The sequence below is a fragment of the Cydia strobilella genome, chromosome 4 (assembly GCF_947568885.1).
Source record: "Cydia strobilella chromosome 4, ilCydStro3.1, whole genome shotgun sequence".
Taxonomy (NCBI): domain Eukaryota; kingdom Metazoa; phylum Arthropoda; class Insecta; order Lepidoptera; family Tortricidae; genus Cydia; species Cydia strobilella.
This window is the reverse complement of record NC_086044.1, coordinates 2049551-2065540: the sequence shown is the minus strand read 5'-3', so window position 1 is coordinate 2065540 and position 15990 is coordinate 2049551. Positions and strand designations below refer to the sequence as shown.

The 15990-nt window shown below is 39.3% G+C and overlaps 2 protein-coding genes across 6 annotated transcripts in view; one reads left to right on the top strand and one right to left on the bottom strand.

The window, feature by feature from the left end:
* LOC134740491 (stathmin) overlaps window positions 1-15746 on the top strand; it is a 53374-nt gene extending 37628 nt beyond the window's left edge. For 3 of the 5 annotated variants that reach the window (XM_063672988.1, XM_063672990.1, XM_063672986.1), the window contains 6 exons: window positions 3472-3638; window positions 4274-4488; window positions 5293-5410; window positions 6862-7002; window positions 7707-7847; window positions 11177-15746. In XM_063672988.1, the coding sequence (XP_063529058.1) occupies window positions 3472-3638; window positions 4274-4488; window positions 5293-5410; window positions 6862-7002; window positions 7707-7847; window positions 11177-11251 (857 nt within the window). In that variant the 3' untranslated portion in view covers window positions 11252-15746. The remainder of the gene's footprint in view (window positions 1-3471; window positions 3639-4273; window positions 4489-5292; window positions 5411-6861; window positions 7003-7706; window positions 7848-11176) is intronic. The other 2 variants (XM_063672987.1, XM_063672989.1) reach the window with 2 other exon arrangements.
* On the bottom strand, window positions 8893-10779 carry LOC134740499 (uncharacterized). The gene is made up of 4 exons (XM_063673000.1): window positions 10566-10779; window positions 10085-10350; window positions 9494-9625; window positions 8893-9357 (listed from the first exon to the last, which is right to left on the bottom strand). The coding sequence occupies exons 1-4, from the start codon at window positions 10690-10692 to the stop codon at window positions 8938-8940; spliced, it is 945 nt and encodes a 314-aa protein (XP_063529070.1). The 5' UTR covers window positions 10693-10779; the 3' UTR covers window positions 8893-8937.
* Window positions 15747-15990: the final 244 nt, after the last annotated feature.

The following is a 15990-nucleotide window of genomic DNA, read 5'->3' as shown; positions in this document are numbered from 1 at the left end:
AATAGCGTAATAGTCGATACCTTCATTGTGGACACAAAAGGCGAATACGTTTTCGATATGCCCTTGGCTTCAAATAGTTTGCTTTCCTTCCGACGCGTCAACAACGGGTCTGGGCGCACCTTTATTATGATCGTGAAACAAAGATATACGACGCGTCATTTCATGTTTTATATTCAATAAAGAATTCGCAGATTCCCAAGTTTTACGAGTTTTCCTTCTAATTCAAGAGACATCGCGCATATCTTTAGTTATACCAGTTATACTTAGGTACGGTGATGTCCTTATGAGTCATCCTTGAAGGGCGGTTTCCCCCCACTCAAGGGGCTTACACGGCACTCTCTCAGGAATTACACGTATCAAAGCTATTGTTCGCAGAAACAAAAGCGGGCTAGAAAAAACACCTCCAAAAGAAAATTTCATAAAGCAACAGAACTTTGTTTACAGTCATGCATGACTAGCCGTAAAGTTGCAAATTGAACACTCTTTTTTTTGTCACTGGGTTTGTGTGTGTTCTATTTATTAAACTTGAGTCGCGAAGTGATATGCTGGAATAAAAGGGCCTGTGGGCCTGCCACGAAATACGTTAGCTCGTCTATTTGTCTTGATATATCTTTATCGCAATAATATTCAAAAGCGGTAAAGAGGCAGTTATTATTTTATAGGCCCTCTCATCAGCATTTTGTTCGCAAACACGAACGATATAAGCCCAAACATACTTCAACATTCTTAGAAAACTTAAATAATTACTCCCCTTAGTTAAGACTTCACTACAACTCAAAATGACGTAAGATGCTGCCAAACTCACGTAATCTACCTAATCCTACGTCCTTTCCCATGTGAGTAAATGTTCGGCGACATTCAACCTTGAGTATAACGGTAATTTACGCGGCGGGGAAATTCTCCCGGCTTTTAAAATTACCCCTAAATTATGTCGGGACTTAATTAAGTGGGGGATAGAGGGGCGTTTAAATTTGACTATAATGACGCGCGGATTTTTCTAAATTGCAGCTTTAGGGATGATACATGGTGTTTTATGGAAGTTCTTGTTTGAAATTAAATTAAAGACTTGTTTGGGAATGATAATGTTTCTCTTAATAGTGCTTGAGGTGTAGTGTAGGTCTAGGTACCTATCAATGATATCAGAACGCCATTATTCTCGTTATAAAAAAAAGTTTTTTTTATAAAGAACTGCTTTCTATGATAACTTACAAAGTAACCCATTTTCTTTGTTCATCTGTGTAGAGATACGGATACGGAAAGTTGCCCAATAGATATCTGATACGAGTATAAATACGTTGTTACAAAATACTGAATGAAAAAGTGCTAGTCTGACCCGCGTTCCAAGAGTTCCGTATCCGTACATTACACAATTTTTAACAATCTATTTTGTTTTATGTGAAACGTGAGTGAGATGTCTTTAAAACACCCGTAGGGGTCGGATCAAAAACTAAAGTAAACTCACGCTTGACTGCACATTTCTAATAGGTTTTCCTGTCAGCTAGGTAAAGAAAGTCAGAAAGGTATTTGAGATTCTCACAATGAGAACTCTCTTTCATTTGATTTGTAACACTTATTTATATGTTATATGTTAGTTATAGTTATATATATATAGTTTGAAAAACTTTAATTTTTAATTTTCTCATTACCCCCCCAAAAGTGTTTAAAATTCATTTCTTTACGTTACATGTCCTGCACTGCAACTGCACTGATGTATTGCATGTGCAGCTGCAGCCAGCAGATCCGGAGAACATAGGCTGTGACAGACGGACAGATAGACAGACGCACGAGTGATCCTATAAGGGATCCGTTTTTCCTTTTTAAGTTACGGAACCCTAAAGAGGGTTAGTAGATTCTGTAGTGGACGAAATAAATATGCTTCAAATGCGCGTAACAAAATGTATGAATAACAGACGGAAACATAATACATATACCTATTAGTCCTATTACCTACCTCCAACTTTTTATGTAAACAAATCCTCATGACATGACACTATGAATAGAACAAAATCCCGATCGAAAAACCATAAAGTTTTACGTAAAAACATTCCACAAAGAAAACCATTGCACGGACAGGACCCCAAACTAACAGGGTCATAAGTTTATCCTACCCGGTACCCGCATTTAAAATAACTGGCACGGTAACGTCCGATGGCGTGGGGAAAACTGCCACTATGCACGTAGGGCACATTTAGCTTTAATGTTATGCTTACAACTATAGCTCGTTCAATTTACATGCGCCTGTAAAAAGTTGCAACTGATCTGTCCGACGAGAGCTCCCTCTAATATTATAAATTATAAATGTAAAATTAACTCTGTCTGTCTGTTTGTTACCAATTGTTACCTCTTCACGCTTAAACCGATTTAAATGTAATTTAGTGAGGAGATAATTTGACTCTTAGGGAAATCATCACCTACGCAGACGAAGTCACACTGTCTATGTTTGAAATGAGATCCCTGGCCAAACTATATTTTTTGCATTTTAACTTTAAAAAAATCAACTTGCTGCTAATGTACTTGTATCTGTGACTTTCAAACCAAACGTCAGACTTGACTTGCCTGATGGATGTCAGACGTACAATGAAAGCATAATACACCGGACGTTTGTACCTTTCTCAACAGAAAAATCCTTTTAAAACTCCTGCACGAAATATCTCTCAGTGTTAACCGTTAAATAATTCGGACAGATAAAATCCTGGCGACGTGCCCAAGTGCAGTCCAAGTCAGACTCATTCGTCTCTTTAATTAATTTCCTAGTGACTATTCATTCAATTCACTTGTTTTCTTAGCGGAGATTACGAGTATCTCTGGACAATCGAGGGGGATTTAAAATGCACGTTTCTGCCCCAGTTGCCCCTTTTTACTTATTCATCTTTGTTGCAGCCCTTTGTAATTTAATTTTCTTGAGCCTGTTTTGTTGGCTGCATTGGCAGAGTTAAATTAACCGGAAAAGTTCTGGAAATGTTTTGTTTCAGAATGAATTACTTGGAAATTTGCACCCATCACCAAATTCTTGTACCTACTCAAATAACTCAAATTTGTCAGCGAATTGTTATGTTGTTATCTTCTTATTTTATCATCTGCATTTTATAAATTTTATTAATATTTGTGTAACAAAGCTTATAGTCAGTAAGCTACTACCAAGTCAATTCCCTTATGTTATCCTCTAGCAACTCTAGCTGCATTCAAACCAAAAAGCTACCAAGACTCGAGAGTCCAAGATATATTAAATTTTTTGACTGGTCTGAAAAACTAGTAAATCTACCAGGTATACTTCAGGTATCGGGTTAGTGATATTCATAAGGGTTTCATAGAACTGTTCTTAATTGAAAGCGTTTTCCAAAATAAAGCAAAAGCGGAATATGTGCGAACGAAGACATTTGACAGTTAGTGAAAAATCACACTAATCACTTTTTTGAAAATAGGGTGTTACTTTGTTACCAATTGTCCTGATTTGATACATATTGTCGACAGCGACCGAAATCCGCTGCCAGGAGATGTCGAAGGGCGGGCTGGCGTACGAGGTGATCCTCGCCGAGCCAGTCGGCGTGCCCGCGCCGCGCCGCGCCGACTCCCCCGAGAAGACCCCGTCTGTCGAGGAGATACAGGAGAAACTGAAGGCTGCCGAGGAGAGGAGACGTGTGAGTACACTTTATATTTACCCGAGAGTCGTTGCAACCAGGTACGCTTACTCACTCGAGAGGTCTTCAAACTCTAGGGGTAATTATAGGCCATCGCGGAGAGGAGGGTACATGTGAGTAACGTACGAAGTGATACTCGCCAAGTTCGTTGGCGTGCCTGTGCCGCGCCGTTCCGACTGTCCTGAGAAGACACCTTTTGACGAGATTCAGGAGAAACTGAAGGCTGCCGAGGAGAGGAGACGTGTGAATACACTTTATATTTACCCGAGAGTTACACCCTGGTATATGACTCGCTAAGACGGGACGTCTGCAATCGAGTGAAACTGCAGGCTATTGCGGAGCGGATACATGAGAGTAGGTAAACTTCCTGCGTTTGATCCTGATGAATAAGCTCTACACCGATGCCTTTTTAGGCTCCTTATCGGCAACAGAGTATCCTCGAGAGCGCTGACTACCGTTTACGCCATCAGGAACACTTCATTCTTCATTCATTCATTCGAAGTATGTAGCATTGATATTGTTCTTCTGTACAGTGGATGTGCTTCCCCGGTTGGTCTACTCCAGATTTGAGATGACATTTATATATAAATATACACCATTCGAAACATAAAATAAAAATCATATGTCCATTCCAGAGTCTGGAAGCCAGCAAAATGGCCGCGATCGCCCAGAAGATGGCCAAGATCGAGGAGGCGTCGCGGTTCCGCAGCGAGCAGTCCAACAACTTCATCGCCAGCACCAAGGAGGCACTGGACGCCAAGATGGACTCCCACGAGGAGAAGCGCGAAGCGTACATCAACGAGCTGAGGGCTCGGCTCAAGGACCATCTCGAGGGTGTCGAGAAGACAAGGTCAGTGAAGCTGTCAGACTTATAGGAGAGGCGTAACGCCTACATCCTACATCAATAGGCGGATCCATACCGAACGGGCTGCTTCGCGAGGAAATTTCCGCGCAAAATGACTCGGGAGAAGCAAAACTCACTCGCGGCCGCAATGCCTCGGGCACGTCTCCACAGACCGAACTGCTTTGCGCGGCAATTTCCTCGTGAGGCGGCTCATTCTGTGTGGACCCGCCTAATGAACTAAGGTCCCGTGTAAAAGACATGAAAGAAATAGGTTACTATACTGAGAATCACCGTTAGAACAGACTAAGGAGTCCCAAGGACTTTCAGGCTACCATCTCGCTTTACACATATCTAAGTTAATGTCACACGATTTTCGCTCCAAGTCGTACGTCAAATGTAAATTACAATACTTTTATATTAAGAGTCACACGAACCCACCACTAAAAAGCCGCTCCCATACAATCAAAGTAACTACGATTCATTTTAAAACGACATGCAACTTGAAATATCATTTGATATTTACCAGTTGTTGCTTTTCGGTGAAGAAAAACATCGTGAGGACACCGGACTAATCCCAATAAGGCCTAGTTTCCCCTCCGGGTTGGAAGGTCAGGTGGCAGTCGCTTTCGTAAAAACTAAAATCTAGTGCTTACGTCAATTCTTGGGATTAGTTGTCAAGCGGACCCCAGACTCCCACGAGCCGTGGCAAAATTCCGGGATAACGCGAGGAACAAGATCATAATGAGAGCGTAACTTGGATTGTATGGCGGCGGCTAAGTTGGTGTGTCAGTGGTGGATGTTGTTGTCCAGGTTGACCCTGGAGCAGCAGACGGCCGAGGTGTACAAGGCCATCGAGGAGAAGATGAACACGGCGGCCGCGCAGCGCGACGGGAACATCAAGAAGATGCTCGAGCGCCTGCGCGAACATGTAAGTGTCGCTACCATTTAAGTTCGATTATTTCAAAAACCACGATACTTTACGATACATTAGAATAGAATAGTTTTTATCCGTAAACACACAGGTCACAGACAATAGACATACATTAAAAGAACATAGTGAAAATAAAGTGTCACGAAATGGCCCCATCTCAGCATGCTGCTGGCGACTTCCAGCGCTGATCTTCCGATGAGACCATCAACCATTGTCCATTACTGGACACCCAGTATATTATTTCTGAATGATTCAATACTGGAAGACACTTGACAGTCATATCATTCTGATTTTGGTTTCACTTTTGATATTTGACAGGTAATCTTATACATTGTATCTTCTACATTGATCTGTGGTCCGAATTCAGATCTATTCCTATGTGAATGCACACGCCAGCTTAGGAGCCAAATGTGTTGTTTTCAAGCAAAAGGTACCACATTGTCGCTTGCCATAAGGACGCTCTGACAGGTTTTTCGTATAAAGATACAAGCAATTTTCGTCCTTATGTTAAGCGAGAATGTGGTACCTTTTGATTACACACAAATACTGTACTGTTGCAGGGTTCGGCAAACCGTGGCTCTTCAAGCCACTTAAAAGATTAACACTTGGAGTTCCTAAACGACTGTTGGAGATTCCTACAACTGGTGATTTCTACTGCGATTGACTCTGTTCAAAACTTTACCGACCCCTGCACTATGAAATGTTTGCGTGTTGTTGTGTGAACACGAATTATTTCTACTGGACTTTACTAAGGCATTTGACATTGTCATTGTCGTTATCTGTATTCGTATTAAACTACGAAAAAAAAACAAAATGATACCTACACTGCATTTTAATATATTGTTACTATGGTGTCGCACAATATCGATGTTAGTTTTACAAAATCATCCCTTGATTGCCGGCGTCTCCACGGGCGCCACTCTCGGCCCAATTTGATTAAACGTTTGCCGGCTGCCATTAGCCATCCAATAATGTTTTAACTACGTTATAAGGGGAGCTTCGCCCGTGGTAGCCGGTAGGCAATGTTTATAATTTCACTACCATTTTGTCATCTGGAGAGAAAACAGAACATTTTTGCATTTCAATAAATCAGTCGCTTATCCTTATTGGAAGCAGTTGGGGAATACTGTTTTTTTTTTGTTTAAAATTGCACATCACAAGCGAATCACAACGTTGACTTCAGTTTTAAAAGAAATTGTTCGTTAGCTTAGACACTGTTTAACAAAATGTTCGCTTTTTCTATAACATGTTCGGAAACGGCCTCATTATGTTCTGTCTCGGCAAGCCTCGGCCTGGCAACTACCTGTTCAAGCAGTACCTTTTCGTCTCTCGGCAATAATTATTATCCCAAACTGGTAGCCGTATTAAGTAGACTGATATTCATTAGCAAAAATGTTCTGTCTATACCGCCTCATTTGAATGTCGTCCGCTTCCGCGTTGTGGTGTAGGAGGAGCAGGTGCGCAAGGTCCGCGCCGGCAACCAGGAGCGCTTCCAGCAGCTCGAGACCTCCATCCAGGACAAGCTGCAGCAGGCCGAGGAGCGCCGCCTCGCCCGAGACGCCGAGCAGCGCGAGAAACGGCGCCATCATGTGAGACATACTGTATTTTCTTTCAGGTCCTCATTCTTCGGCTTAATCATTGTGGAAGGAACACACGGTCTTCTAGAAGCCAAGGTATGTCCAGATCATTTGGGAAAGTTCCATCCGAGACAAGTTGCTTTGGTCCAACGACCGCTATACATAAAAATACCTGTCAGACCAGCATCAACCGGAAAACTGGGTTATATGCCAATTTTAGCCAAATAAAATCTCTGCGGATGTTATTTGAGCTGTGGTAGTTGGCAACATGATCACAGGTGGAACTGCAGAGGCAGTTAGGCTTCGCGCCTCGAAGGTTTATAAGCGAAACCTCCAAGAACAGTAGGGCTTTTGGCATCGCAGCGTGAAGCATCATTGTTTATTTTGATATCTGATGTGTGAACTGCGACTAAGATCACTATCGACGCTGTCTAAACCAGAATCTACGGGGCAGAGCAGACTCCTCAACACAGGTACTATTAACATCCAACACCGACTTGTTTTTTTTTGTACCAAAATTATATTTTGACGAGTTTTCATATAGCCTTTCGACGTTTCAAATTCTTCTCGAAATGATTCTAACGAACTTTAAAAGAAACATATAAGAAACCTCGATAGGCCACAAGCAACAACGAATCATATCATTCTCATCACAATTATTTAAACCATTTTTTATTATTATTTTCCCTTATTTTTTGTTACTCATCCCCCATCAGAACGCTAAGATCGAGGAGGCGCGCTCGACCGTGACGGCCAAGGTGGAGGAGATCACCAAGGACATCGAGACCAAGCTCAGCGCCGCCGAACAGAAGCGGGAGCTTGAGATACAGAAGAAACTCGCCTTTGTTAAGGAGGAGGTACGGTACACATTGCTGTGGCTTTCCACCGTGCTCTTTTAACCGTCAAGCCCATCACAGACGGAGCGATAATATACGTATATAGTATAGCCAAAGAGAATTTTAAATAGAGGCGTATTGACAAAGTCAATTTTGTTGTCACAGTCAATTTACTGATTTCTTTCGACAGATGATTAAAACTTTTAGAACGCCATTTGACTTTGATCCTTATTATTTCAGTAATATGTGTTAAGTCGGTATGGTGTCATCTTTTCGAGCGATGGCGCCATAACTTTGGCCTATTCTCGAGTAGATTGCGATACTATTAGTATTTGATATTTAACACATATCAGTGAAAGTATAAAGATCAGTCAAAGTCAAATGGCGTTCTAAAAGTTTTAAATATCTGTCGAAAGATGGCAGTAAATTTACTATAGCTACAAAAATTACTTTGACAATCTGCCTCTATACTATCTATTCTCTTTGGTATAGCTAAGCACCACACACGACAACGATACCAAAATATATATATCGTTGTCTGTCTAGCACCTACATTGTGAGAGACGAAATATATCGTAATATACCGAGCTATACTATAAGCAAGGTATCTTAAGATGCCTTGCTATAAGATATATTTTGGTATATTATCGCTCCGTCTGTGACGGGCTTTAGATGCAAGTATCAATATTGATACTGAAACAAGACAAGTGCCAACACTGCCAACCAATTTCAACTCTTGAAATTAAGACTGCCTTTACGTTTTATTGTGGTATTAGATGAATCGATTGAATTAGTTGCACCTTATTTTTTAAACGTTGGGGAAATGCATTTACGCATGCCACCTGGTCCGTTGGAACCAGGGGGAGGAGATGACGGACTAACCAGAGGCCTACCGTCTAAAACCACCAACGAGTGCCGACTCCGCCTTAGATAGGGTGCCGCAAGGTAGCTATCAGCATTAGACCGCGTGCTATTAGTTGCACCTGAAACTATTCAGAAACATTTACAAATTAATACAAAACTAAATCTCATTGTCCAGAGAGGTACTATCTGGTAAAAAAATTGCAGTGAGATTGCTTCGATTTTTATTTATTGTACTGTACGGATTAATTTAATTAACAGTGTATAAATATAATTCATGTAAATCTTCCACATCAAACAAGATTTCGTTTTCTAATTGAAGTGGTTTACTAACACTCAGCCAATCCGCAAATTCGTCAAACATATCCAGCGGCTGTAATGTATCTGCAACACTCCTGTCCAGGACAACATAACTGCCCTTTGTCAAATGTTCCTTGAAGAAATACCACAATCTTTTGTGCTCCTCTGTACTCACGAAAAAGTCCAAACAATTAATGATACAAACGTCAGATTTCTTTACTATATCACCCTTGTTTAGTACATCTGAATTTATTACTTGTATTCTGTTTTTGTCCATTTTATATTGAGCTATCACCTTCTCTTGTATTTCACAACATTCTTTGTTAAGTTCAATACCAATAATCTTTGAAGCATTTGTATAATAATATGCCTGGAAAAGGAAATAGGAATTAGCTACGCAACACAACAATAATTTTCTAAATTCAAACTAAATTACAGTAGTTAACGAGTTATACGAAACATAAAAATTTTAAACGTTTCACACGAACAAATAAAAAATGACTTACACCGTACAAAACGCCGCCAAATCTGGAACCCACATCCAAAATTTGTTTACACTCCAGATCCTTGGGCAGCAGAACTTTAAATATGTACTGCAGCTGTACTCTGGACTTGGAATGTGAAATGTATGTCAGCTCCTGAAAAATGGTATTATGTACTTGAAAATAGGTATACTTGAGTCCGTTGACTGAGTGTTTTCGTCCAATTAATTTCTTTAAACACATTTTTTACAGTGCCCTTATGATGAAATTTTTAATTGTTCGACATCCCTGGCTGCTACCATACAATCAGAAATATCATCAAAATGACACTTATGTCATATATGTTTTTAAAGAAATACATGCTGTAGAAATATATTGATATGTTTTCTTTGAACTGATTGAATGAAAAAGGGTGCCGGATGGAGTTAAAGAATTGTTAAAAAAAACTGGTCCTAATTATAGTCAATGGTCATAATAAAAAAGTTAAACTGAAATTACCTTTAGTAACCCACAAGTGTTTGAAGCTTAACATTATTATACAAATAATGATATTTTTGTAGCAAAAAGTAGAAAAGTCACATCAGATCCGTTAACATATTTGCTTTAGAAGCTTACTTTAATATTCTGCGAATTGCAATCAAGACAATAATGTCTAGACAGCTTCCCTTCCTTCACAAGCTCCTGAACTTGCTCCTCATCATACAGGAACTCGTCCACATGCCGAGTGTTCGCTCTGTTGCAATCCGCCGCATCCCCCTCTACGGGGAATTCTATCTTTTCCGATGCCATCTCTGCCTCAAACGGCACCATCCCTTTGATCACATCTGCTATTTTGTACAGTACTTCATCTGATTGTTTTATTGATTTCTTGTTTTCTAAATCTGCGAATACAATATCAAAATGAAGTTAGGGTTGCATATTTTTCCATTATGTTCACTTGTTTACAGAACTAGTTGATTATGGTTAGGTCTGCTCTGCAAAGTAGGGAAGAAATGATATTGGATTAACAGAATAATTTAAATTAAGATTTTGCCATCTTGGATTATCATGGTTATAGAAGTTAATTTGAGGATTACTAAGTGATAACGATAGGTACCTTTTTTAAACTGTTTACTGCCGATCCACTGTTCCATAGTTTTTAGTTCATCGTCGTCAAGGTCGGCGAACACGTCCAGAAGACGGCTTTTAGCATTACTTATATCCTCACTCTCTTCCACAAACATAGTGCTAATAAAATAAATAAAACAATAACACAATGTTACAATGCAAACTAACCTTCAAACTTTCAACTTATTATTCTAACCTAACATTCAAACGTCAAAATTTGAGGTTAGAATTCGTTCAGAAATCAAATAAAAATGTGATTAAGGGCAAGAGTACTACTTTTTTAAATTTAATACATATGAAATAATGTTTTTTGTATATTCTTTGTTCCTAATGATATCATTGAAATCGTGTATTTCATTAAGACAAATTTGGAAATTTCATCCTATTTGTGATTCCCAATATAAACAATGCAACAACGAACAAATAAGTTTTAAGGTGAATCCGAGTCAGAATTCTTCCAACCGGACTCTCATTTTAGTACAAAAGCATGATCTTTGGGGTGTAAATTGGCCAATCGAATCGGGTAGACATCATTTTAGTACGTAAGCTATAAACAGAGAAAGCGGAGCTGAAGTGAAAACATGTTCATGATCGTTTCAGGAGCGGCGCGCGGAGCTGGTGCGCCAGAACAAGAGCGCCCGCGCCGACACCGAGCCCGCGCCCTCCTGCGGGTAGAGGGGGGAGGGGGAGGACCTGGGGGGGGGGGGGGGGACGCACGCACACACAAACCGGGACCCGCACACACACCGAGCCACGCGCCCAGACATCAACACACTCAACTTTGTATCAAGATAAGAAGAGATGTTAGGCTATGAAGTGAAACGAATCACGTTTAAAACTAGAGAAATGTAATTTTCTAAATAGCAGCTTGCCTGTGGGACTTCGAATTCTCTTGAAACACCAGTAATCTATAATTAATGAATGGGCCTTGACTTTAACGAAGCCTTTTCTTTTTTTAAACGTGTATTCGCAGCAACTTTAGGAAAATGGAGGGTTCTATTACTAATATCGTAAAATAGGCCATCAAATATTATTGAAGTATTTCAGAGGCTTTATAATCGTAAAATGTGCCAGTGCATGTTAACCCTTTCGGTGCCAATGAACAAAATGAACACACCTAGGGTGTTCTTGGCAGTGAAGTGAATGTGTTAAAATTGCTCGCTTAATTTGAATATGCCTTGACACAAATATCGGTGAGAAAACTGACGTAATATTAAATGGGCTATAGTTACATTGAATTAACTTGAGAATATTTGTAGATTTTATAATAGAGACCCTGGTTGTCATGTCACTAACAGTAGCAGCACATTATATAGTTTTTTACATCACATTACTAATGTTGTGCGACATTACATGATAAGAAAAGCAGTCTTATAAATAAACTATTGTTTGTGGTCTCGTTGGCTGTTTGGGCTCTATTTAAAATGTCTATGATCTATGGTCCTGTCAGATCAACTTATAAGTAACATGCCAGCCATGGAGACTATATAAAGGAGCCAAATATCTATGTATGAAAAGTGTCCATCAAAAAACAGTAATTAGGCGGCGCCACCATACACCGAAATACTACCAAAAACAACCTACGTAATTTGGTCGGGTTATTTGTTGCCTTATATGGTTCATGTTATACTCATGTCCCAGAGCCTAACTAGCGCCACCGGAGAGATTAGGAACTATTATTTAAAGCTGAAAGCGGTCACTTTTGCAACAATTCTGCCATAAGAGATTGGCATCCTTTCTATACCGTCCATAATGCCAGCGCTCATCATGCATTGATTTGATAAAAATACAATTATTGCTTGTAAAAGAGAGGTAATGTCTAAGAAAAATCGTGCTACCTAGTTTGACAGGCGAAACAGATACGTATATTTTCAAACCGAATTGTCAAACGTACATTTTTGACAAACAGTTACTGCATGTCAGCTGTCAAATTCGAAGCACGAAGTTATGGACGGTATAGAAAGGACGACAATCTCTTATTTCAGAACTATTGTAAAAGTGACCAGCTTTCAGCTTTAAATAATAGTTCCTAATCTCTCCGGTGGCGCTAGTTAGGCTCTGGGACATGAGTATAACATGAGCCATATAAGGCAACAAAAAACCCGACCAAATTACGTAGGTTGTTTTTGGTAGTATTTCGGTGTATGGTGGCGCCGCCTAATTACTGTTTTTGATGGACACTTTTCGTACATAGAGATTTGGCTCCTTTATATAGTCTCCATGCACGAAGTCTTATGGCGTTATTCATAAACGCGTTACTGGCCTGAATTAGGTATGAATCGTTTGTCTTTATCTGTCATTTTGACTTATGTATTTGTAAGAAAGAGATAAAACATAATTTAACTAAATCAGGCCCGTAAAGTTTTATGGGTTACTCATCTAGTGCAATTAATATATGTATTGTCACTACTTTTTTTCAAAGTAGTCACGATATCTTTGTTGGTAATAGAACCGTGAAAATGTAATACGTCGAGTCAATGGTGTTTTAGAAGTGCGGTGCGTCCCGCTTACACTCGTGTTCGCGCTTCGATGAAACATTTTAATTTCCAACTTTTTCATGTCATCATGGCAACATTGCTGAGGCCTCATATCGTGATCTCATTTGAAACTCCTACCCGGTTTTATACGTGAACCTTAACTCTATCCTATAAGGACTAAAATCGAATGGAATCATGCTACATTTTACACAATTCATTCAAGTTTTAAAGGATTTTGAGCGGGCGTTCGGGATACAAACATCCCTATAGTTAGTTATAGACTTATATCATTATTTTAAATGTTTATCATACGCGGCAGTATTTTTAGGAAAGTATAATAAAGGTAATGTAATTTAAGTTGTCACATTCGTATCGATAATTCGCCATTGCTACCGTCTGTGTGTATTATCGGACCGAAAATGTTTGTATGGATCAACGATCTAATTAAACATGCCACTGGTCACATATTTAAACGCCTTTTAATCCCTTGGAGTTATGAAATTAGTTATATTTATGACTAGTGGAATGTTTGGTAATGTTGGTAATATCGGAACAACGTTGTTTAAAATATATGACAATACTTTGAACATAGGAGTTTGTCACATTAATATTAACAGGATATTATTCACATTGGACATTGCAATCAAATATTATTAGCTCTATAGCACTTACCTATCATAGTTCATATCTTAGTTCCCAAAAGTGACAGTTAGTTAGCTAGATAAAAATACAGATAATTCACTTAAAACAGTTTTGAAATGAATTATTTGGTCTGCAATGTTCGGAAAATTAGGATTGTTGGTCGTGGGTGTGTGGCTGGTTGTGTCGGCCCTAAGACATGTTCGGATATATTCGGACATGTTCGGATATGCCCGGGCGTGCTCGGTCTTTGATATCACAATATTATAGCCTTTTAAACCCCGCTAGGTATACAAAATGTCTAATATGCAAATTTTGATTGAATTTCTTTTACTCGAAACAAAAGTACAGTTGTAACTTTGTTTGATCAATGAAAGGTTTCAATTATATAGGCTGTGTTCGCCACAGTGTTAAGTGTCCTAATGGTTGACATCTTTCAAATACTTGTTGGCCCACGAAAGTCTCAATTTTTCTGACCAATTAGACCGATCTGTAGCCTTATAAGTTATCACGACTGCCATAGCAGTGTCATACTGACATATGTGACGTTTTCAACCAAAAGGTACCACATTGTCGCTTGTTGATAAGGTTGATATCTAATTGAAGCTATATGGAAATAGCTCCTTACTGACAAGCGACAATGAGTACCCTTTTGGTTGAAAATGGCACATTCGCTAACGTCTGCGTAACTTACTTTCTATACATCTAGCTCGCACTAATATGCGAGTACGAGCGAGATGAATAGAAAGTAATTTACGCACACGCTAGCGAATACGTCAGTGTCAAACTAGTGGTAGCCGTACTGTAATTGATGCAAAAGCATGATTGGGTTTACTAATAGAATTACAGTATCTGGGATATAAAAAACAAAACAACAGCTTAATATTGTGATATCTATGGCCAGGCCTTACCAGCGTTGGACAGAGCTCACTCGATCTCAAAGAAACAATAAAAATAGAAGTGCCTCACTATTTCATAATCGGCTCTCTGATATCAATAGAGTGTAAAAACTTGAAAACTGCCTTTCATAGCGTTTTATATATTTTTAAAGGTAGTGGGGCTGAGTCGGGCACGGCTTCTGTGATGTTTTGCTCTAGTGATATGTGTATCGACTTCGGTTAGGCACAAATTATATCGATACATTTAAGCGCAGAGAAATAAACTCAATATACATGCGGAGTCTGAATTAGAATATCTTTTTAATACTACGAGTGTGGCAATAAAAGTTTGAGGTTTGATAAACGGTTAACCTAGCCCATGGCAGCTTGCAATGTTGGTGGTGTCACACGCGCGTTGCTAACCCTTAGTGGTCCTGAAAAACAGCAGCACGAATCGTAACGAATTCTTAATAAAATCCGCATGTATATTCGTTTATTAGTCTGTTTTAAGTTACGGAGAGCATCCTGTATTTTATAGTATGTTTTCGCGGTTAATTTAGGGTCAGTGGGAGGATAATAATTGTATATAAGTTAGTCGGTATCGCTTGCCGCGGAGGCTTCGCTCGGTGTCCTGATAAGGACTATTGTAAACAGAGACCGATAAATAATAAAGAATGTTCATTTCAAGTTCCTTTAAAATGTTTTCCCTGAATCTATGAAATGAATTCTGTTGATATCGATTTGATGCGTCAAAAATTTCAGGGAACGCATTGTGAATTAGAATTCTATAGCTTGGCCCAGGACTGTCTAATTTTAAACATAGATAAAAGAGAATCAAACTGCCTTTTTTTTACGCCAGTACTTACTAGCACCCAAAAAAAGGGATGTGTATAGTTTTTTCTCTTCTTATTTACTGACAAATTGAGTTCGCCAGACTGTATTATTTATTTGTCTCTGGTGTAGGTACTAGCTTGTGTAACCTTCTGACCAATCGCCTTGGGTATTGTGACGCCTTTTTCTCACGATCGGGAATCATGTATGCGAGAAGCTTGTCGGCCTAGTGCCGTATGTTTGGTTGTTTTATATTTTCAGTCTTGATGTGCTTCAGTTCGTGGGCAGTTGAAGTACTTTTGTAGGTTCATTGTCGTATTGAATAAAGTCATAAATATTAATTAATTGGTGTTTTATTGTATTTATACATTTTTATTTCGAGCAACACCGGCTTCCGATACGTCGAGACCCGAGACCCTTTACACCTCTAAGGATAATTTAATGATCGTTTTTTCGAAGGGTAAAAACGAGACCCTATTACTAAGACTCCGCTATCCGTCTGTCTGTCACCCTGGCTGTATCTCATGAATCGTGATAGCTAGACAGTTGAAATTTTTACAGATGATGTATTTCAGTTGCCGCTATAACA

Coding starts and splice junctions, on each gene's coding strand:
- LOC134740499 (XM_063673000.1), bottom strand. CDS start 10,692: ATGTTTGTGGAAGAGAGTGAGGATATAAGTAATGCTAAAAGCCGTCTT. Junction 9,626..10,084: donor GCAATTCGCAGAATATTAAA/GTAAGCTTCTAA, acceptor ACCATTTTTCAG/GAGCTGACATACATTTCACA. Junction 9,358..9,493: donor TTGGCGGCGTTTTGTACGGT/GTAAGTCATTTT, acceptor TTCCTTTTCCAG/GCATATTATTATACAAATGC.